The sequence below is a fragment of the Sus scrofa genome, chromosome 1, assembly GCF_054392235.1.
Source record: "Sus scrofa isolate SSC_HxYL_T2T_F1_AM1 chromosome 1, Sscrofa_HxYL_maternal_Yorkshire_Landrace_v2.0, whole genome shotgun sequence".
NCBI classification, from domain to species: domain Eukaryota; kingdom Metazoa; phylum Chordata; class Mammalia; order Artiodactyla; family Suidae; genus Sus; species Sus scrofa.
This window is the reverse complement of record NC_139383.1, coordinates 174,752,430-174,774,077: the sequence shown is the minus strand read 5'-3', so window position 1 is coordinate 174,774,077 and position 21,648 is coordinate 174,752,430. Positions and strand designations below refer to the sequence as shown.

Genomic DNA, 21,648 nt, shown 5'->3' with positions numbered 1-21,648 from the left:
CTCACACCAACCACTGTTCACTGTCCACTCAGCACTTCCGTGTCTCCTGGGACAGCGGTCATGGCTGATGCTTGGAGAGGCCAATTGTCTTGTTGGCATAACCTTGAGTCCTTCACCATCTTGCCCCCCCCCCCCCAATGCTCCATTTAGCCACGGTCCTTTTTAAGGGCAGCCAGTTTCTAGATTTTGACAAAACCATTTGGTCTCACCAGTCTCGAGAGGAGCAGGACCCTTGCTTCACTCCATCGCCAACCTTCTAGATGTCTCAGAGCCCAAGATCTCACTGCAAGTGGAGACGCACCCTTGGTCAACCCTAAGGCCGGTGTGTCAGGGCTGTCATAACAAAGCACAGACTGGCTGGCTTCAACAACAGAGATGTCTCACAGTTCTGGAGGCCAGAGTCTGAGATCAAGGGTTGGCAGGGTTGGTTCCTTCTGAGGCTTTACTCCCTGGCTTGTACATGAATCTTCATGTGGCCTTCCCTCTGCACCTGTCTGTGTCCTAATGTCCAATGAGGACATGGGTCATAACAGATTAGGACCCACCCTAATGACCTCATTGTAACTTCATTGCCCCTATAAAAGCCCTGTCTCCAGCCACAGTCACATTTAGGGTCTGAGGGTTAGGGTATACGAAGCTGGTATATTCAGCTCCTAATAGCAGGAAAGTAAACCGTGAGACCACAGCCTTCTCAAGCTGGTACTTCCTGCCTGTTCTCTCCCCCAGCCTCTCCCCCCAAAGCTGTTCTTCCAGCCAGCAGTAGCTGATTAATTATGTGCTCCTCCCCAAAGCCTCCCTGTCCCAGGCGATACTGGGCTCCTGCTACCTGCACCTCATCAGGTGGTCCAATGGGGCGGGACTAATATTAATGAAGGGCCCGCTTTTTAAGGCGCTGGACTAGGCTCCATCACATCTCTAATCTCACTGAAGCTTTATAACCGTCTGGGAGCCTGGGGGTTCCCTCTCCCATTGTACAGATGAGAACGTGAGGCTCAGAAGGATCACGTGACTTGTCCTAGCTCAGCCACCTGGGAGGAGGTAGAGATGGAGTTTGAGCCCAAATCCTGACTTTGAGTCCAGAGTTCTTCCCACCACAGCAGGTAGCAGCCCTTCCAAGGCAGCAGATTCTTTCAGGCCCCCTGCGAGCTCAGGGGCTCCAACCCTGGGAGAGACCTAGGGATTCAGGGACCTAGGGTGCTGCAGTTGGGGAATTCTGAGCGGGGGCTAAAAGAAGTGCTTGCCTACCTGTCCAAAAAGTCTCAAGAATGCTTGCTTTCCCCCAGGAAATGAAGCAAACTATCCTATTGGCCTCTTCAGGGGCCCTGGTCATGTCTCAGAAACTCTGGAGAAAAAGAGTCTGCAGCCTATCAGGATGGATAGGGATTGTGTGTGTGTGTGTGTGTGTGTGTGTGAGAGAGAGAGAGAGAGAGAGAGAGACAGGAGTGCCCCACAGTGCTCTGTGATGAGGGGGTAGAAGGTATAAGCACAGCCCCCAGGATGCTCAAAATATTTTCTCAGCGTCAGAGTGTCCTTATCCAGCCCAGGACTGCAGAGCACTGACTCAGATGGTGGCCAGGAAGACTCCTCTCTTCCCTGAAGGATCCCCACAGCTTGTGGGGTGCAGTGAGAAAGGCAGGCCCGGGTAGTCCTCCACCTCCAGGAAGAAGAGGGACCTCTCCCTCATCTGAGTAACTTTTCCCTGCCCTTTCCCCCACTTACATCTACCCTCCCACCCCCCGGGCTGCTGCCCCTTTTCTGCTCAGTCCTTCATCCCTGTCCCCCTCTCAGCCTGACACTGTCTGACTTGTGTGTAGAGGAGAAATCTGTGCTAAAAAGCCTCTCACTTAATTCATTACAGGTAAATTGGATGATATTGATAGATGACTCTGGTCAGCAGGATTTTCCAGACTAAACTAGCTTCCTCGGGGTTAGCAATTATTGATGCTTAATAATTGTGTGTTGAACTAATTGATTAATTAATTGTGGGAGAATCCTTGATCTGCATAGGAAAAAATGACCATCTCTGGAGTGGGAGAGGCTGGAAGGGCAGCAGGAGAAAAGAGCAGGTTCAGATTTCTGTTTGATAAAGACCTACATTCATATGGATAATTTAAAAATTATTCATAGTGAAGGTGCCTGGTGGCCTAGCGGTTAAGAACATGGTGTTGATATTTCTGTGGCTTGGGTTTGATCCCTGGCCTGGGAACTTCTTTATGCCACAGGTGCAGCCAATAAGTAAATAAATAAATAAATATACGTATTATCTAATGTTACAAGGCTACAAATGGAGGGAGAGGAAAATAATCTTCTGCCCTACATACAAACCTCGCTCCTGAAAGGCAACCATGTGCAAATCTTTTACGTGTATCTTCTAGCATTAAAAATTTTTTTAAATATTTTTCAGCCGCCTTGGTAAGAAAGTTCCCAGTCCAGGCTTGGAATCCTAGCTGCAGCTACAGCTGTGGCAAAACCCTCTCCTTAACCTGCTCTGCCACAGCGGGAACTCCTCCCTCCGTATTTCTGCATGACATGCTTTACACCATCTCCCAACTTGTTAGAGCCTCATTTCATATATCTAGTGATCCTTGGCAGTGTGTTCATGTTTTACCGTAATCCTTGCAAAAGCTGGTTTGAAGCCTGGGGAAAGATTTCCCATTGTGGTGCAGCAGAAACAAATCTGACCAGTAACCATGAGTGATCCCTGGCCTCGCTCAGTGGGTTAAGGATCCAGCATCGCCACAAGCTGTGGTGCAGGTTGCAGACATGGTTCAGATCCTGAGTGGCTATGGTCCAAGCCAGCAGCTGCAGCTCCAATTGGACCCCTAACCTGGGAACTTTCACATGCTGCGAGCATGGCCCTAAAAAGCAAAAAAAAAAAAAAAAAAAAAAAAAAGCCTGGAGGCAAGGGAGAGACCAGGCTTCTTGATTGATGGGACCCTCAAATATCAGTGTCTGCAGGTCTTTTCTCTTGAGCTCTCAGTGTCCCTGGAAAGGAATCCTCCAGAACTCTGCCAGAGAGAGTAGAGTCTGGTCACTAATATCCCAGGAACTGAGCAGGGGAAGAAAGCAGAGAGTCTGATGATTAAGTCAGCAGAGGTCCACTGGCTCCCCATCTCTCATGGCTCCCCTTCCAAGCGTGCTTGGTATCCCTGCATCCAAAGCCTGTGTGGATCAACCTCCCTAAAAGTAAGCTGCTGATCTTGGCAGAGCACTTGGCTATTTGCAATGAGGGTAAAAATCTGGGGTCTAATTCCCTCTTTTAGAAACTTTCAAAGAGTCCTCCTGTTTCATCACACCTGCACCTTGGCCTTGAGTGGCTCCTGATGCCTGAGCCTTTCTGAGCTTTGTCTTCCCACGCTCCCTTGCAGGCACTCGGCATTGCTGAGAAAGCAGAAACCTTGGCACTTACTGCTCCTCTATCTGCCAATCCATCTTCTACCACGTGATATCTCTTGTCCTCTGTGGTCCCCTCTCCCCTTCCTTTCGTCCTTGTAGGTTTATACCTTTCCTCCCTTAGCTGGGTTTGGGAAAGAAGTAGAGAGAAATGCGTGTTTCCAGAGCACTATGTTTTGTTTTGTTTTGTTTTTGTCTTTTTGCCTATTCTAGGGCTGCTCCCGTGGCCTATGGAGGTCCCCAGGCTAGGGGTCTCATTGGAGCTGTAGCCGCTGGCCTACACCAGAGCCACAGCAACCCTGGATCCTTAACCCACTGAGCAACGCCAGGGATCGAACCTGCAACCTCATTGTTCCTAGTCGGATTCGCTAACTACTGAACCACGACAGGAACTCCAGAGCACCATGTTTGATCACGTCTCTGCTTTGTGTTGCCTCAGCACTTTATCATGTGCCAGAGTGAGGGCACCTAGCACCTTGAACTTGAGTTATCTTGTTTTTGGTTTGTCTCTCCAGTAGACTGACTGGGAGGACAGGAATCAAGTCTTACATGTGTTTTTGTATCTCTAGTGTCTAACACAGGGCTCAGGGTACCACAGGCACTCAATAAGCGTGTGCTGAATAACTGGATGAGAAGAAATGGCCTCAGTCTCCCCATCTCTAAAATGGGGCTTTGGAGCCATGGTGTCCAACTTTCTATGCTTCTGTGGTTGGGGAGAAGGTCCCACCGAGTGGGGCGGTCGGGGGGGGGGTCCCCTTGATCCGTAGCAGGTGTGCTATTTCCTGGAGAGCATGGTCCCAGGATTGCATCTCAGGAGCTTCAACTCTGCATGTCTTCCCTCCTGTGTTTCAGGGAGCAGTGTGTGCCCAGCCCTGCCCACCAGGGACGTTTGGCCAGAATTGCAGCCAGGACTGTCCTTGCCACCACGGAGGGCAGTGTGACCATGTGACCGGGCAGTGCCACTGCATGGCTGGATACATGGGGGACAGGTAAGGATGCTCTTTTTTTTGCCCTTTTTTGTCTGCCCCATCAGGGATCCAATTAGGCCAGGGATCATATCCAAGCCGCAGTTGCAATCTAAGCCACAGCTGTTTTGCAATGCCAGATCCTTAACCCACTGTGCCAGGCTGGGGATCCAACCTGGGTCCCAGCACTCCCAAGACGCCGCCAATCCCATTGCACCACAGCAGGAACTTCCGAGGATGCTCTTAACTCTTGCCCTTGCTGTTCACATTACTCATTTGCACAGCAGCCTTGCATAGAACAGGTCAGATTTACCTGCCCGCAGCCTTCTTCTGCCAGCTCTCCCATTCCTTTCTCTGAAAGCATTCTGAGTCCTCTTTCCAACCCATCCTTCCTGGCCCTTGGCCTGCTGAGGGTTCCCCTCCCCCAGCCCAGGGACCCAAGCCCTGAACTTGCATTGGCTCACCTGGGGAAGGAGATGGATACCTACCACCACTCTCTAATTTCTGCCCTCCTGAAGGGACACGGTGGCACCAATAATCCCAAAAAGCTGAGCGTGCAAACTCAGTTCATACATTTTACACAATTTCTTTTAGAAGTGGGTTTTTATCAAACAAACAGAAGGAGTGGACTATTTATTCCTGATGTGAGTTCTGCCAAAAGGATACTGACATCGGTTTGCATCCTCTGAAGGCCTGTGGCCTGAGAGCAGACTGAACAAGGGCTCCATTTTCCTGGAATCAAACCAGCCTTGAAGAGGGGATAACCCACAAAACACAGAGCAGAGGGGATGTGCACACTTGCCATGGTAAGAAACAGGATTCCATGCTGATAGAGCAGGGATTCTGGAAGAAGGAAAAATGACATCCAGGGGTTTGATGGTGCGTGGATTCAGATCTGGAGGAGGACCTTTCCTACAGAACCCGGGAGGGTCTCCTCCCTGTCATTTTCAGCCTCTTGTGTCTCTCTGAGCAGAGATATGAGCAGTAGAGAGGAAGCTCTCACAATTTTGCCTGGTTCTGTGGGATCGATGCTTTATCTCTGGCCTGGATTTTGTTACTCTGCCCTGGGGGTACCAGTCCAGGTAACATCAGGAAGCAGGGATCAGGGCCGGGTGAACCAGCGAGTCCTTCTGGCTCTGACTGACATTATTGGGCTCCTCCATCTCTCACTGGAGTCAGCCCCAAATCCTTAGTGATGTCCAGGAAAGAGACTTTAGCCTCAGGCTAGCTTACCCCTCACCTGAAATCTTTGAAGCTATATTTGATCTCTTTGTGAGTCTGTGTCCATCTCTACAAGCATTCAAGGCATAGAATGTGGCATGTGGATCTGGGATCCATCCCTCCCTGGCCTCTGTTGGGGACCAGATCTCTAGCGGAAGGGAGGCAGAACCAAAGCACTAAGACCACTTTTCTGTCCTCATCACCTTCCCCTGTAAGGAAATGATCAAGACGAGCCAGCAGGGACAGGAGCCAGAAACCTGGGAACCAGAACAGGACCCTTTTGTTTCCAGCCACTTCCACATGAGAGATAATACAGCCCATTCATGGTTGGAGACAAGCGAGCCCAGGGCTCCAACTGACTTGACTCCATACCAGCAGAGCTTCCCTCACTGGTATGCTCCGTTTCCAACGCCAAGATGTACCAAATGGAAAAAAACTCCTAAAAAAACCCTTAATGCCTCTTGTTGGGGCCCAGCCCATGAACCTGAGGCAGAGAGAAACCCCAAAAGCCTCAGGGTCTTCCGGCAAGCTTTGCCAATCAACTGCAGAAGAAGAATTCAATAGAAGGGCCTGGTAGCATTTGGGTTCCCCCTCCAAACGGGCTTCTTGGTATTTAATATTTTGTAAAAATTGCCTCCATTAATTTTGTAGGTGACAGCTGCATGAACCCACCCCACATCATGGCGAGCATATTAAAGTTGAGTGGGTGTAATAACGCAGGCCTCCCCGGATAGGCAGAATCCAGTGCAAATTAAACATGAAACGTAACGAGGGTTTTGCAGCTCATTTTGTAATTTAATTGAGCAATGTATCTGGTTGTTAATGGTGATATCGGACACATTAGATTGATATGTTGCAAAGGAAGGATGTTTAAGTAGAAAACTAATTCCTGCTGTGATTACCCTTCTGTTCCACAGGCCCCGTTATTAGTGTGCTTTGTGTAAAATTCATTAGCAGTCGTTGCTTGATCTCTAAATAAATAAGTTGTTTAAATTGTGGGTAGGAAAAAAAAAGAGAGGCTGATTATGTAAATAGATTAGGTTGTCAATATTTCATTTCCAGATTCTTTTTCTGGGGCTCTGGCATCAGTCACTTTGTAAATATGACAGGGCAGGGACGTGCCCTTCAGAGGGAGCTCCCTGTCCAGGGCTCTGCCCAGTCCTGCTGGATGGGAGGGAGCAGGGAAGTTCCAGGAAAAGGGAGGAGTCAGATGTCTCCAGGCTTGGGTCTCTTCCCCTGATGGCTGAGGCATCCAGGAGAGGCCATCTGAGTGACTTCTGGGGAAATCCATCCTGAGGCCAAACAGGGGCTGGCCATTCAGATGGCGATGGTCCAGCTTTTCCAGGCGCTGTGTCCTCCTCCTGCCTCAGTTTCTCTCCCTCCTCCACTGTCCTTCCTGTCTTCTGCCTTCCGTTCCTTCCCCACACATCCCTTTCTCTCTTTCCTCTCCCCCCTTCTTTTCCATTCTTTCCCTTCCTGAAGCCTCCGACTGGCTAAAATGCAGCAAGATTTGCAAGAAGAGGAGCTGGGTGTGTGGTGGAAAACACAGGTTCCAACTCCGGACTCTGCAAGATCTAATAAAGAAGCTAAGGCTGTATTTTTTTGAACCTCTTGTATTGTGCCCCTTCTCGCAGACTATTGTGAAAGACCCACAGAGAACCTGAAAATGAGAAAACATAACCATGAAAACACCCATGGCTCCTTAAGTCTACTCTGTTGTTAACATTTTGGAAGTCTTCCCTTTGATCCAGAAGGGCTCTGTCAGGAGAACTATAGAAAACAGTATTAATGAGACTAATAATAAGGACTAACATTTTTACAGAGCCCTTACTGTGCTCGGGGCACCTTTCGAAATGTGTATACACATTATCTCACTTGATCCTCAAATACCTGCTAAGGTTTAATTATTATTATCCCATTTTGTGCTGAAGAAGCAGATGTCAGTGCTGGAAGGTCAGTTCCCCATTCTCCGCACCTTTAACCAGGATAGGAATACAGATAATCCAAAACCTTAGAGTCCGTAGGCCATTTCTACTTGTCTGTTTGTCTCTGGGACACAAGGGTCACACAACTCTTTTTTTTTCTTTTTGGTCTTTTTAGGGCTGTACCCACAGCATATGGAGGATCCCAGGCTAGGGGTCAAATCAGAGCTGTAGCTCCTGGCCTACACCACAGCCACAGCAGCGTGGGATCTAAGCCACTTCTGCAACCTGCACTGCAGCTTACAGCAACACCAGATCCTTAACCCACTGAGCGAGGCCAGGTATCGAACCCGTGTCCTCATGGATACTAATCGGGTTCGTTAACTACTGAGCCACAACAGAAACTCCCTCACCCAATTCTTTAATCTTGTATGTCCCAGGTTTACCCCTTGATTTGTTGCCAGTGAATTCACACCCCCTAGGAAATAGCCCTGGGCTGGGTGATGACTATTAGGCACATCCAGGAAGCCAGGCAGTCAGCAGCGGGGGTTACACCCACCCACAGAAGACCCACAACCAATGACTGTCACTTCTTGAGTTGAATAATTATCATTATGCTGGGAGCTCCGAGTACCAGGCCGGAGCAGAGGCAGGACACAATGGGGCCTGGTCCTCCTCTTTTTGGGTCTCACTGGCTGATGGGAGAGGCTCAGCCCCCACTTCAAGGAGACCCCCTAAGTCCAAGGAAGAGGAAATAGCCCCTCTCGTGGGGGATTCTCCAGTGTGATGAAGGAGGATGCTTCTTGTACTCATGGGGAAATGCCACATGGGGGAGGAGTCTCATCTCCCAGCATGACAAAGAGAGGCCATACATGTGCTCCAAAGACTCAAAAAACGGAGATAATGAGTAGAAATAAAATCACCCCATTCAGAGTTCCCTCATGGCTCAGCAGGTTAAGGATCTGGCACTGTGGCTCTGGTTACAGCTGTGGTGGGAGTTTGGTCACTGTCCCAGGAATTTCCACATGCTGCGGGTATAGCCAAAAAAAATTACCCTGTTTCATCAAGTCTCAGATGCTACCCATTATGAGTTGCATCTTTAGTTTAAATAGAGCTAAGTGGAGTTCCCATCGTGGCGCAGTGGTTAACGAATCCGACTAGGAACCATGAGGTTGCGGGTTCGATCCCTGGCCTTGCTCAGTGGGTTAATGATCCGGCGTTGCTGTGAGCTGTGATGTAGGTTGCAGATGCGGCTCAGATCCTGCGTTGCTGTGCCTCTGCATAGGCTGGTGGCTACAGTTCCGATTAGACCCCTAGCCTGGGAACCTCCATATGCCGCGGGAGCGGCCCAAGAAATGCCAAAAAAAATATATAAATAAATAAATAAATAAATAAATAGAGCTAAGAATGAAGAACAGCAATAATGACACTATGACATGCCATCAGTTTTAAGACTTAACTGATTTCAGAGATATTAAAATATTTTTAGGAGTTCCTGTTGTGGCACAGCAGAAACAAACCCAACTAGTATCCATGAGGATGTAGGTTTGATCCCTGGCCTTGCTCAGTGGGTTAAGGATCCGATGTTGCCATGAGCTGTGGTATAGATCACAAATGTACCTCAGATCTGGTGTTGCTGTGGCTGTGGTGTAGGCTGGGAGCTGCAGCTCCAATGCAACCCCTAGCCTGGGAACTTTCATATGCCGTGGGTACAGCCCTAAAGAAAAAAAAAGAAAAAAAAAATATATATATATGTTTATTGCTTATTGGTACAGAAGTTTTAGTTTGGGAAGATGAAAAGGGGTGGATGGTGGTGATGGTTGCACAATGTAAATGTATTTGATGCCACTGAACTCCACACTTAAAAATATTATAGTGGTAAATTTCATGTTGCACATATTTCCTGCAGTCAAAAAATGGAAAAAACCCACATAGGCCTAAATCAGTAAAATGTGATAATAGAAATTCAGTTCTGGTGACTGAGGGAAACTAGCATGGAGTGGGAGAACAGACTGGGGTGTCCAAACCACGGAATACTTCCTGGAGGAGGAGAGGGGCGAGGGGAGGAGGCTGTGAGGAGGTGCAGCACACCAGGCCCCTGCCCAGAGGCACGGGTACATGCTGGGTGGATCTGGAAGGGCAGGTGAGGGGCACAGCCTCACCCCACTCTGCTATCCTGCAGGTGCCAAGAGGAATGCCCCTTCGGGACCTTCGGCTTCCAGTGCTCCCAGCGCTGTGACTGCCACAACGGGGGCCAGTGTTCGCCCACCACCGGCGCCTGTGAATGTGAGCCTGGCTACAAAGGCCCTCGCTGCCAGGAGCGGCTGTGCCCTGAGGGCCTGCATGGCCCAGGCTGCACCTCGCCCTGCCCCTGCGATGCTGACAAGACCATCAGGTAGGAGCTGGGGACGGGTGAGTCCGGGGCAAGGGGAGGGGCACAAACTCCCCCTCCAGCCCCATCATCCAGGCAGGCAGGGACGGATCTGGGACCTCAGCAATCACCTTCACCCACCACTTTGATGAGAAGGAGGGGAAGCTGAGGCCACACAGTCATTCAGGACCAGGACCCAGGTCACCTGCCTGCCCAACACAGCTGACTGCCAGCTTTGAAAATGTGCCATCCTGAGACCCCACACACAGGGGCAGGAGGGAGCCTGGTGACCCTCAGGGAGGCAGGGTGGGGGTGGGTGAGGCCGTGTAGCCCTTGGAGGTTGGGCTCAGGGTGCCACCAGCCCTGGGGACATCATCCTGGAGCGTTTCCCCTCACATAGTCTGTGTCTAACCAAGCCCTTTCCCAGGCCCCAGGGGCTCAGAGACAGGGCCACCAGCACAGAAGCAGGGGACTTGGGCCACAGAGGGTCAGTAGTAGAAAGGACCTTAAAAATCAGAGTGGCTCACCTGGGGCCTGCAGAGGGCTGTCCCAACAGGCCCTGGCTAGGGTGGAGGAGCAGGAAGGACAGAGGGCAAGCCTTTCATCAGGGTCTTGGCTTGGAGCCAGCCTCTCCCTGTGCTCTGTGTCCTTTAGGGCTTGGGGACATCTGGGCTGAAGCTGGCCCCATCCCTGCTTCCTGGAAGTGAAGCCAGAGCTGCCCAGGGCCACCTCTCCCAGCTCCCTTCACTTCCTGCTTCCTGCAACAGCTGGCACCGCCCTCGGGTAATAAATGAGGCTGTCAGGCCGCAGATAAACGCTGCCACAGCCTTTTATGTGGCTGCCTCTTATCAGGATGGTGAAGGGTAGGGGGAATCTCCTTTCTCCCCTGGGCCTGCAGGACAGCTCTGGGGAGGACCAGCTGCTCGGGGTCGTGGGGGCTGCTGCTCTTTGCAGGCCAAAGACAGCCCTGTCTCTGGGACAGCCAGGACTTAACCTCCACCCCTCTTCATTACCTTCTACCATATTTCTGCAAATACAAGACAACACCAGTAGTGAGGAGCTGCTTTATTTTATGTACCGCAAAAACTGAACCATAACATACCATTGACAATATAGCACACGCATCAGAGGTATGAAAACGTGGGGTGAAGTGCATCTCAGAATCAGTGAAATGTATGTGGCTGGCCTTGCTGGGTCCCAACATGTGCTTGAGTAACTGAGACCCAGGACTCTGTACAGAAAGCCCCTTGGGAGACTGCTATGCTAGTCAGCTTCCTGGAAGAGGTGGCGTCTGGGCTGGGTCTGGAGGACAGAGGGAGAGCTCCAGGGCTCTAAAAACAGGGGTCCCACATGGCTGGTCAGGGGACTGGGCAGCTGCCTCAGACTGTTCCACGGGTGGGGGGCACAGCACCAGGAATCCCCACCCCTAAGGGGAAGCCAAGGGAGGATGGTGTCGGGGACAGGAAACAAGGCTGCCGCTAAGGTCCAATGCAGGGAGAGTCCCTGCCACGGAGATCCAACCAACCCGCAAATTAAAGAGCTATTGTTTTCTTCTTGTCCCCAAGCAACCGTGCCCTGCATAATTTATCCCTCCTCCGAAGGAGGCCTCGATGCATTATTAATCTGGAAGGACTCCCTCTTCTCCGCTGCTAATCTCAGCCCATTCAATATTGATGATTATTTGCTTTACCGTCTTTAACACGTGTCATGTTTCAGGGCTTCGTGGCAGTAGCGCTTCCTAGGCATGGGGGCTCTGACCACCTGGCAGCCGACCCCCCAGGCTGGGTTCCTCCATGTCTGCTGGATCACCTCCCCGCAGAGAGCTGTGCCGCAGCCCAGCCTTGTCCATCTCTGCAGCCCCCGTCTTGCATGTTGCCTGGCACAGACTAGACCTTTAGGAAAAGGAATCAGCAAATTCATCTTAAAGAGCCCATTCCTCTAAGGGGTTCTGCCCCTGAGCTGATGTCTGCCCTGTTTTTAAAAAATATCTCACGCCTTTCTCTTGGCACACTGCCCCGGTGACTGAGTCCCCAGCACTCACCAAGGTTTTATTTCCTCTGACTCAGGATTTCTCAACCTTGCCACAAATGATAATTTTTGTTATTTTGTTGCATTGCAGGTTGTTTACCAGTATCCTGGGCCTCTGCCCACTAGATACCAGTAACAATACCCCAGCCCCAAGTTCTGGCAACCAGAACTATTCCCTGGGTAGGACCGGGGGAGGCAGAACTGCCTGAGGTTGAGACCTTCTGGTCTAACTGAACTTCCTTTTTTTTTTATAGGGCCACACCCACGGCATATGGAAGTTCCCGGGTTAGGGCTCCAATCTGAGCTGTTGCTGCCACCCTATGCTACAGCCACAGCAACTCAGGATCCGAGCAGCATCTGCAACTTACACCACAGCTCACAGCAATGCCGGATCCTTAACCTACTGAGCAAGGCCAGTCCAGGGATCGAACCAGCAACCTCATGGTTCCTAGTCAGATGCATTAACCACTGAGCCACGACGGGAACTCCCCTAACTGAACTTCTCATACTGCACTTGACTTTGTTCTCCTAGACACAGAGAACTGCTCTCTTCTTCTATGTGGACACAGGTCACACCTCTCTTTCTGTGAGCCTTTGTCCCATCCTAGAGCCTTCTCTTGGGATCCAAGAAAAGCAGAGGAATGACTCTATGACTCCTAATCCCAAGACGTATGTTAAGCTGCAGGTTCAGGGTGGGTCTGGGTTCCCTGAGTCCTGGCCTCTGCTAGAAGCTAGTGTGCTGATACGTACACTTCTCTGTGTCCTGGTTTCCCAATCTGTCAACCAGCCCAGGGGAGGGTAAAAGTTTTCTTGTGATCTTTGAAAATGAAGCTTCTTTCCAACTCCCTGAAGATGCAGTGTGGGATCTCCAGAAGCCTTGCCTCATCTCCCACCTGCCACCCCCAGCTTCTGCAAGAGCTTGCAACAGAGCCCCACCAAGACTTCCAACAAGGAAGGCTTAGCGCATCTTCCCCAGAGACGCAAAGTACCCCCAGCCTCCGAGCAAAGAAAACCCTCCTCTACTAGCCCCAGCCTCTCTCTGCTCTGTGCCCCTCCAGAGAGGCTGCTTCAAAGAGGTCAAACCCACGTGCCCTGGGAAGGAACAAGTGGCTGGCGAAATTCCCCAACACTTATATAAATGCTTTGTAGCACAAAGAAACCTTCCTCCTAAAGGAATAACCTTGAGAAAGTGAGCGCCTGTGTGCCAGACCTTGTCCGTGTCTCCGCCGCAACGGGATTGTCATAGACGAATTCCAGCGGCCATGATCATGGATTACCTTTGAAAGATTTGATTTAGCCAACAGATGCAGCACTGATAGAAATCTCAGAGCAGCAGGAAAAAGAGGCAGAAAATTCCTCCCTGAAAAGATGCCTGTATTGTTGGGCTTTCGGCTCCTATTAACTTGTGATTAATCTATGTCTGGGGGAAATGGAGAAAGGCGAGGGAAAAAAAAAAAAAAAACAGGGCAGGCTGAACCAACATCCACACCAGTGTTTGTGAGTTTTGCCTGAGCCTAACCAGCAGTCACTTACCTGCCATGTGACCCTAGGGAATGGCTCTGCCACCAATGGTGGGGGGTGGGGGAAGCAGGGATACAGGAGAGAAGGAGATGTGACAAAGGTGCCAAGAACATGACAATGGCAGTTTTCAGTTTTAATCACTGAGTCAGCGGTCACTCCCCACTGTCTTTTCAAAGAGATTTTGAAGTTTCTATAATAAGTGACAAGTACTTGAATTGAAGAAATAGAGATTATATATATATATATATATATATATATATATATATTTTTTTTTTTTTTTTTTTTTTTTTTTTTTTTTTGCCTTTTCTAGGGCTGCTCTCACAGTACATGGAGGTTCCCAGGCTAGGGGTCCAATCAGAGCTGTAGCCGCCAGCCTACACCACAGCCACAGCCACAAGGGATCTGAGCCGTGTCTGCAACCTACACCACAGCTCACAGCAATGCCAGATCCTTAACCCACCAAGCGAGGCCAGGGATGGAACCCAAAACCTCATGGTTCCCAGTTGGATTTGTTAACCACTGAGCCATGACGGGAACTCCGATTATAATTTTTTTTTTTTTTTTGGTCTTTTTAGGGCTACACCCACATCATATGGAGGTTCCCAGGCTAGGGGTCGAATCGGAGCTGTAGCCGCCAGCCTACACCACAGCCACAGCCATAGCAACCCCAGATCTGAGCCACATCTGTGACCTGCACCAGAGCTCACAGCAACACTGGGTCCTTAACCCACTGAGTGAGCCCAGGGATCAAACCTGCATCCTCATGGATGCTAGTCAGATTCGTTTTTGCTGAGCCGGGACTGGAACTTTTTTTTTTTTTTTTTTGAGGTTATAATTTTTTTAATAGAATTTTAGGGGCATGAAAAGAAAGAGAAAGAAATGATTTCAGGGCGTTCCCGTCATGGCTCAGTGGTTAACGAATCCGACTAGGAACCATGAGGTTGCGGGTTCGATCCCTGGCCTCGCTCAGTGGGTTAATGATCCAGCCTTGCCATGAGCTGTGGTGTAGGTTGCAGACGCGGCTCAGATCCCTTGTGGCTGTGGCTGTGGGTGTAGGCCAGCGGCTACAGCTCCAATTCGACCCCTAGCCTGGGAACCTCCATATGCCGCGGGAGCAGTCCAAGAAATGGCAAAAAGACCAAAAAAAAAAAAAAAATGATTTCAGATCTGGTCTGGAGCTTTCTGGTTCTCAGAGTAAAAGGTAAAATTAGTGCTAAGCCTCCAAAACCCTGGCAGCTGAGATGGAAAGCAGGAGTGTGGGAGAGCCTAAGGGTAGCATCCACCAGCTCCCTGTGTGTCTATGGTGCTTTTCACAGGGTGGTTTCCCCACCAGAGCAAGGCCCTGGGATGAGAGAATCTATTGGCGGGAAGGGCAGAGGGGTGCCTGAGACCCTTCAGAATCTCTGGGTCTGGGCAGAGCTGATGAGGCCCCCATGCAGGCCACTGTTTCCCCTTACAGTGTGGGACCCCGGGAGGAATTTTTCTGGAACCATGAAGGGCAGGAAGTCTTCAAATCCCCACCCCAACACACATTCTTTTTCACATATTTATAAGTTTCATCACTGTCTATCTGTTTATAAATAGGACGGTTGCTCAGTTTGAGAATACATAGAAATGTAAAGAAATAAACCTCATCATTTCTCAACCCAGAGGTGAACACAAAAACCGTTTTGTCATAATTTGTTCATTCTCCCTCCATGTCTGTATCACTTTTTTTCATATTTTAGATCATGACTGTATATATAATTTTCTTATTTTACTTACCCTTATTTGTATCATTAAATAGTTTAGAAAACATTTGAATATTTCTCTAACATTGCTTCTTATGCATTGTCATAATTCAGTTAACCGGTATCCTATTGTCAGAGGCAGCATGAGGCAGTGAACAGAATGTGGCCAGACAGACCCAGGTTTGCATCCCAGCTGCCACTGTGTTAGCTGTGTGACCTTGGGCAAGTCGTATAACCACCAAGTGCCATCTGAAAAAGAGTCTCTAATGCCTAACTCAGAGGCTTACTTGAAGATTAGAAATAGGAATTCCTGTTGTGGCTCAGCAGTAATGAACCTGACTAGTATCCATGAGGATGTGGATTCGATCCCTGGCCCTGCTCAGTGGGTTAAGAATCCCGCGTTGCCGTGAGATGTACTATAGCTTGCTGACTCGGCTTGGATCTGGCGTGGCTGTGATTGTGGCGTGGGCCAGCAGCTGCAGCTCCAATTAGACCCCTAGCCTGGGAACTTCCATAGGCTGTGGGTGCAGCCCTAAAAAGACTAAATAAATAAAACAGATTTTTAAAAAAAAGAAAGAAATATAGGTGCCTGGTGCTTTAATAGCCTGGTCACATATTTATTATTATTTAAATTGCTTCCATTTTCCACTGTTATAAATAATACTTCAGGGAACATCTCTGTGCATAAATCTTTCTCCACAACTGTGATTATTTCCTCAGGATATAGATTCTTTGAAATGGATTGCAAGACCAAAGGGTCTGAATATTTTTAGGACTCCTGATACATAACCCCAAATTGTTTTCCAGAGACCTTTACCAGCATTGACTATTCTCTCTTGAAAAACAAAAACATAAGCAAAAAAGTTTTCTGTTTTGATAGAGAAAAAGTTATACCCAACTGCTGTTTTGACTCGATAATTAATGAGACTAAACATTTTCCAAAATGATCATTACTTATTTGCACTTCACTATTTAGGAACTGTCTGCTCCTGTCCATCTCTCATTTTCCACGAGAAAATCAGGGCTCCCAGAAGGGAAGCGGCTTGGTTGCGCTTCACACAATTAGTTTGTTCATTAATTCATCCACCAAATATGTATTAAGCCTCTCCAGTGTGCCTGGGACCCTGCTGGCCCCTGGGGTGCAATACAGAAGTGAAACAGACGGACGAAGGGCCCTCCCCCATGGAGCTGCCACCTGGTGGGGACACAGAGGATAAACAAGTCAACAGACAGAAAATAATTACTCACAGAGTGCTAGCCATACCTAGATATTTAATTGGGCAGTGAATATGCGCCAGGCACTGGGGATCCACTAGCGACTCAGGACGACAAAGCCCAAATCCCCGTGGAACTTAGCAGGACCACGATTTGTAGCCAGGCTCCTCCTGCCAGCCCAGAGCATGCTGCCTTCCACAATATCCCTTGAGTCAGACTCCAGAGTGGGGAAGCAGATCACAGAGTCCAAGAGGCTTGTCTCTACCATCCAGCATCTTCTCTGGAGTATTTGTCTGGATTCTCCTGGAAACAGATGTCAAGTGCAAGAGATTTACTGAAGAAAAGCTGTGTGGGAAAATGGGGAGGGGGCGGAGGAGGCTGGGAGAGTATCAGATTGCAATGCAATCAGATCTGTGTGAAGGAGAGAGGGACGGAAGGAAGGCTGGAAGGAAAGTCTTAGACTGCAGCACAGTTCTAAGAGAGTTTGGCAAGGAGTTCCCTGGTGGCACAACAGGTTAAGGATCTGGTGTTGTCACTGCTGTGGCACGGGTTTGATCCCTGTCCCCGGGAACTTCCACTTGCTGTGGATGGGGCCAAGAAAAAGAAAGTTTGGCAAGATGGGGAGTCTTTCAGCCAAACTTGCCTGTCAGAGAAGTTTCAGGTTTCCCAGAATGTGTTGACCTTACTCTCCTGGCTGTGCTCTAGCTGGGAGCAGCCCAGGGGAAGTATGACCTCCCAGAAAATGTAGTGATTGGAAGTTCCCCTCATGGCTCAATGGTTAATAAATCCAACTAGTATCCATGAGGATGTGGATCTGATCCCTGGCCTCAATCAGTGGGTTAAGAATCCAGCATCATGGTGCCCTGTGGTGTAGGTCCCAGACACGGCTCAGATCCTGCATGTCTGTGGCTGTGGCGTAGACCAGCGGCTGTAGCTCGGATTCGACCCCTAGCCTGGGAACTTCCATATGCCATGGGTGTGGCCCTAAAAACCAAACAAAAGAAAATGTAATGATGGATTTCAGACACAGTCGCTGGGGCCATCAGGCAAGTACACTCCCCACCAGTCACCATACCCAGCATCTCCTCTGATCATGAATATATATTGGCTGTTGGATCCTGCCAGCCAGAGTTTGCCTGACTCTCTAGAGGTCATGCCAGGTAGCCCCTGCCTCCAGCCACATAGTTCTTTCTCTGGCTTAGCTAGATGGGAGCTGGAGACAATCTCACTCACTCTTAAAGAGCACTAGCAATGCACAGATGGAGGGTGTCCTCTCCAATACAGACATTGCCAGAGAGGAGAGGCCACATCTGCCCTGAGGTTCCATTTTAACTCAAGAAATATTCATTGAGCACCTACAATACACAGAGCCACTGGCTCTCACCATGGTCCTCTTGTGCCTACCCCAATACTGGGCATCTGCCTTGGGTGCAGGGTGGGTGAAGCTCTGGACCTCAAAGCCCCTAAGGGAGGGGCCTGAAGAGGCTGCCCCCTGCTTTGGTCTCTGGGTGTTTGTGTTATAAAGAGCAGTTGTTTGGGAGTCAGGAGACCTGTCCAACCCTGATTTTGCCAATTCCTTGCTATGGGACTTTAGGCAAATTAGATAACAACTATGTGCCTCCGTTTCTTGGCATGTGCTGACAAACAAGACATGAAGCAATTTAACCCCCGAGGCCCTTGCATCCTGCAGCTCTGGGCAGACCAGACTTGGGGTGGACAGAGGGTGGGACATGGCCGCATTCCTGACCAGACTGTCCTCTCATCTTTCTCTCATCTGCTCAGCTGCCACCCAGTAACTGGAGCTTGCACCTGCCAGCCGGGGTGGTCTGGCCGCCACTGCAATGAGTCCTGTCCTGCGGGCTACTATGGCGATGGCTGCCAGCTGCCTTGCACCTGTCAGAACGGCGCCGACTGCCACAGCATCACTGGGAGCTGCACGTGTGCCCCAGGCTTCATGGTAAGATGGGAGGGGACTCTCCTGGTCTCTCTGCCCACCCCTGCCCCCATACAGGAGAGGAGGGGACAGCTCCTCCCACCTCCATGTGGAATCAGGGAGTGTAGTCCTGCGCCCAGGGATGAAGAACGAGAGTGTCTGCGTGTCTCACTCAGAAACAGGGTCCGTGACCAGGGAGCCACCAAGGCTGTTCTTAAATGGTCAGTTCTGCTGGGAATCGTAATTGTAAAAGTGATGGAAGGAAGGGGTCTTTCCATTGTCCCCTCACCCTGAAACACCAGGTATTTTCTTTGTGCCCACTTTCTCCCTGTCCATACCCTATGCACGCAAGATTTTTCCATCATGATAACCACAGAGCACATAATAACCCCAGAGTTTTGTATTTTGCTGCTTGGGCTTCTGGATTACCATTTTAAATGGCTGCAAGACACTGCAGGAACCGATGGACCCCCAAGTTCACTGGCCATTCCCTTACTGCTGAGTACTGTGTTGTTTCCAGTATTCCCAGCCAATGCTGCAATGAGCATCTTCCTATAAACAGCTTTTCCTTCCTATTGAATTATTCCCTCAGGGTGACTTCCCAGGGTCAGTGGGCATGATATATTTATGGTTCTTGATGGATGTTGCCATATTACTTTCTTCAAGGGTTATATAAATCTACACTGCCACCAGCCGTGTATGAACGTACCTGTTTCAAAACAGCTCTGCTAACATTCTTTAAAAAAAATTTTTTGCTAATTATATAGGTAGAAATGGCTCCTCAATGTTGCTCTAATTTGCATTTCTCTGATTACCAGGGAGAGTAAACCTTTCCCCACGTGTTTGTTTACTATTTGCATTTCCTCATGAATTATGCTGGTTTTTATGAGGTTTGATTTCAGGGAACTTGACATTGGAAGTGGAATCCTGGTCAAAGGCAGGGCAGGCCCAGTGGGTCTGAGGCCCCAAACATCCAGGGGACCCCTGTGGCCATATTTTTTATGGTCCTGTGAGAAGTGGTTTAGGTAGTACATGTGGTCTTTGGAACCAGCCCAGGGTCACATCCTAGCTGTCCTACTCACCAACTCTGTGACCTTGAGCCAGTGGGTTAACCTCACTCTCGGGATCAGCTTCCTTGTCCGTGGAATGAAACACCTGCCTTGCAAAGTTGCTGTCAGGTGTAGAGATGGGCTGCATGGAATACCTTTTGCCTCTGTGCTTCTCAGACTTTAGTGAACTCAGAAACCACCAGTGGGCCTTGTTAAAGTGGAGGTTCTGATCCAGTGGGTCTGAGGAGGGGCCTGGGGTTCTGCATTTCTGTCAAGCTCCCAGGTGACACCGATGCTGCTGGTGGCCTTACTTTGGGAAGAGGATGGTGCTCCTTTGGGGCTTCCCATGGAATCACCCAGAGGGCTTTACAAATACGGTTGCCTGGTTCCCTCCCAGAGATGCTTATACATTTGTTCTGGGTGTGATCTGGTTGAGGCCAGTATGCCTCCAAGGTGGAAACCCACGGATCTGCACAGAAGCCCTTGTCATGGTGTGAGTGTGCAGGTTTGCCTGGTGACAATGTCTTTTGTGGGGAGTTTGCCTCTGATCTATAGAACAAAACTCTTCTCTGCTCCCTCTTCTTCCTCCCCAGTGCAGATAAAACTGGGTAAAAATGACTGCAGTGGCATCTTCAAAAGAGAAAGAAGCCTGTCTCTCCTGCAGGTTTCTTCTCTAATTTACTTATACTGGTGTGAGCTTTATCCATAACTTCCATAGAAAAATGGAGGAGTTCCCACTGTGGCTCAGCAGAAACAAACCCGACTAGTAGCCATCAGGATGCGGTTCAACCCCTGGCCCTGCTCAGTGGGCTAAGGATCTCCCGTTGCCGTGGGCTGTGGTGTAGATCACACATGCAGCTTGGATGTGGCGTTGCTGTGGCATAGGTCAGCAGCTATAGCTCTGATTTGACCCCTAGCCTGGAAACTCCCATGTGCTACTGGTGCAGCCCTAAAAAAAAAGAAAAAAGAAAAATGGAGTGCCCGAGGTTGGGATAGGAGAGAATGGTTGTTTGGGGTTAAGTCTCACCTAGCCAAGTGATCAGAGGACTGCTAGGGGGATATCCAGACCCAAGTCCCAGCTTGGCCACCAGGGTCATTCTGTGACTTTGGGCAAATGGCTTCCCCTCTCAGGGTCCTAGTTCTGTAAATGGGGAGTGTGCAGGGGAAGATGAATGGATTTCTACTGATGGTCTACTATGCAGACTCCACAGACCAAGTAAGGAAACACACTCTTCTGCAGGAAATGAGGGAAAGTAGGAGCAGGCGGGTGAGCCTGTGCATTGGCCAGAGGAGGGGTGCTCACTGAGGTTGTTGCTGTCTGATTACTCACATAATCCGTGGGCCTCCCTCTTGCCCTTTTTTCACTTCCAGCTGCCTGCCTAGTTACTGCTCATCAAAAGAAGGGGAAATCTGAGTCCTGGGTTTAGGTCCTAAACCAGGGGGTGGGTAGGTCCTAGAGAGGCTAGTGTCTATGGAACCAATGCCCCCAGGCCAGGGCTCTAACAATCTGAAGATCAGGCCATTGCCTCTCTTCCTCTCATCTGGGGTGCACATGACTTCCTGCCCTTGAACTTTAGGGGACTTGGCACTTGTAAGAATCACTTTGATGTGGAGTCCCACCTGCCTGGGGCTCAGAGCTAAGACATATTGTGAGCCAAATGGCCCTGGTGAGACCCTGTTCATTTCCATCCATCTCCTCCTGCCCAGCCTCATTATACCTGGAAAGGCTCTTCCGGGGCCCTGTCGGGTGTTGAGCAGGAGCCGCTCGAGGTGATTACAGAATAGTCAATTGCTCTTATCCACTGTAACTCTTTCCTGTATGCACCAGGCTCCAGGCAGGGAACCAAACTGTTGCTCTCACCCCAGCTTCTGAATGAATGTAACTCCCTGCAATTAGTCAGCTCTGGTCAGGGTGGGGGATCAGGGCAATTACTAGAACAGACTTGGCTGAGACCCTCCCCCAAATGTCCCGCAGTCAATGGTAATTAGCAGTGCCTTTATTTGCTAGTTGGTTTGTGAATTTATGCACCTGCCTTTTTCCTTGAAAGAGTTTTAGGATGCGCAGTTAATTAGAGACTAATTAAAAGAGCCCTTTTCTGGAGTTCCCGTCATGGCGTAGTGGTTAATGAATCCGACTAGGAACCATGAGGTGGTGGGTTTGATCCCTGGCCTCGCTCAGTGGGTTAAGGATCCGGCATTGCCGTGAGCTGAGGTGTAGGATCCCGTGTTGCTATGGCTCTGGCGTAGGCCAGTGGCTACAGATCCGATTGGACCCCTAGCCTGGGAACCTCCATACTCCG

The 21,648-nt window shown here is 49.7% G+C and overlaps 1 protein-coding gene across 27 annotated transcripts in view; it reads left to right on the top strand.

The window, feature by feature from the left end:
• The window catches only part of MEGF11 (multiple EGF like domains 11), a 384,198-nt gene that overhangs the window by 309,640 nt on the left and 52,910 nt on the right, over positions 1 to 21,648 (top strand). For all 27 annotated transcript variants that reach the window (XR_014816993.1, XR_002346342.2, XR_002346341.2 and 24 more), the window contains exons 8-10: positions 4,246 to 4,382; positions 9,684 to 9,896; positions 18,149 to 18,323. Coding sequence is in view for 21 of the 27 variants with exons in the window: in XM_084978608.1 (XP_084834734.1) it covers positions 4,246 to 4,382; positions 9,684 to 9,896; positions 18,149 to 18,323 (525 nt within the window). In the remaining 6 variants the exon portion in view is untranslated. The remainder of the gene's footprint in view (positions 1 to 4,245; positions 4,383 to 9,683; positions 9,897 to 18,148; positions 18,324 to 21,648) is intronic.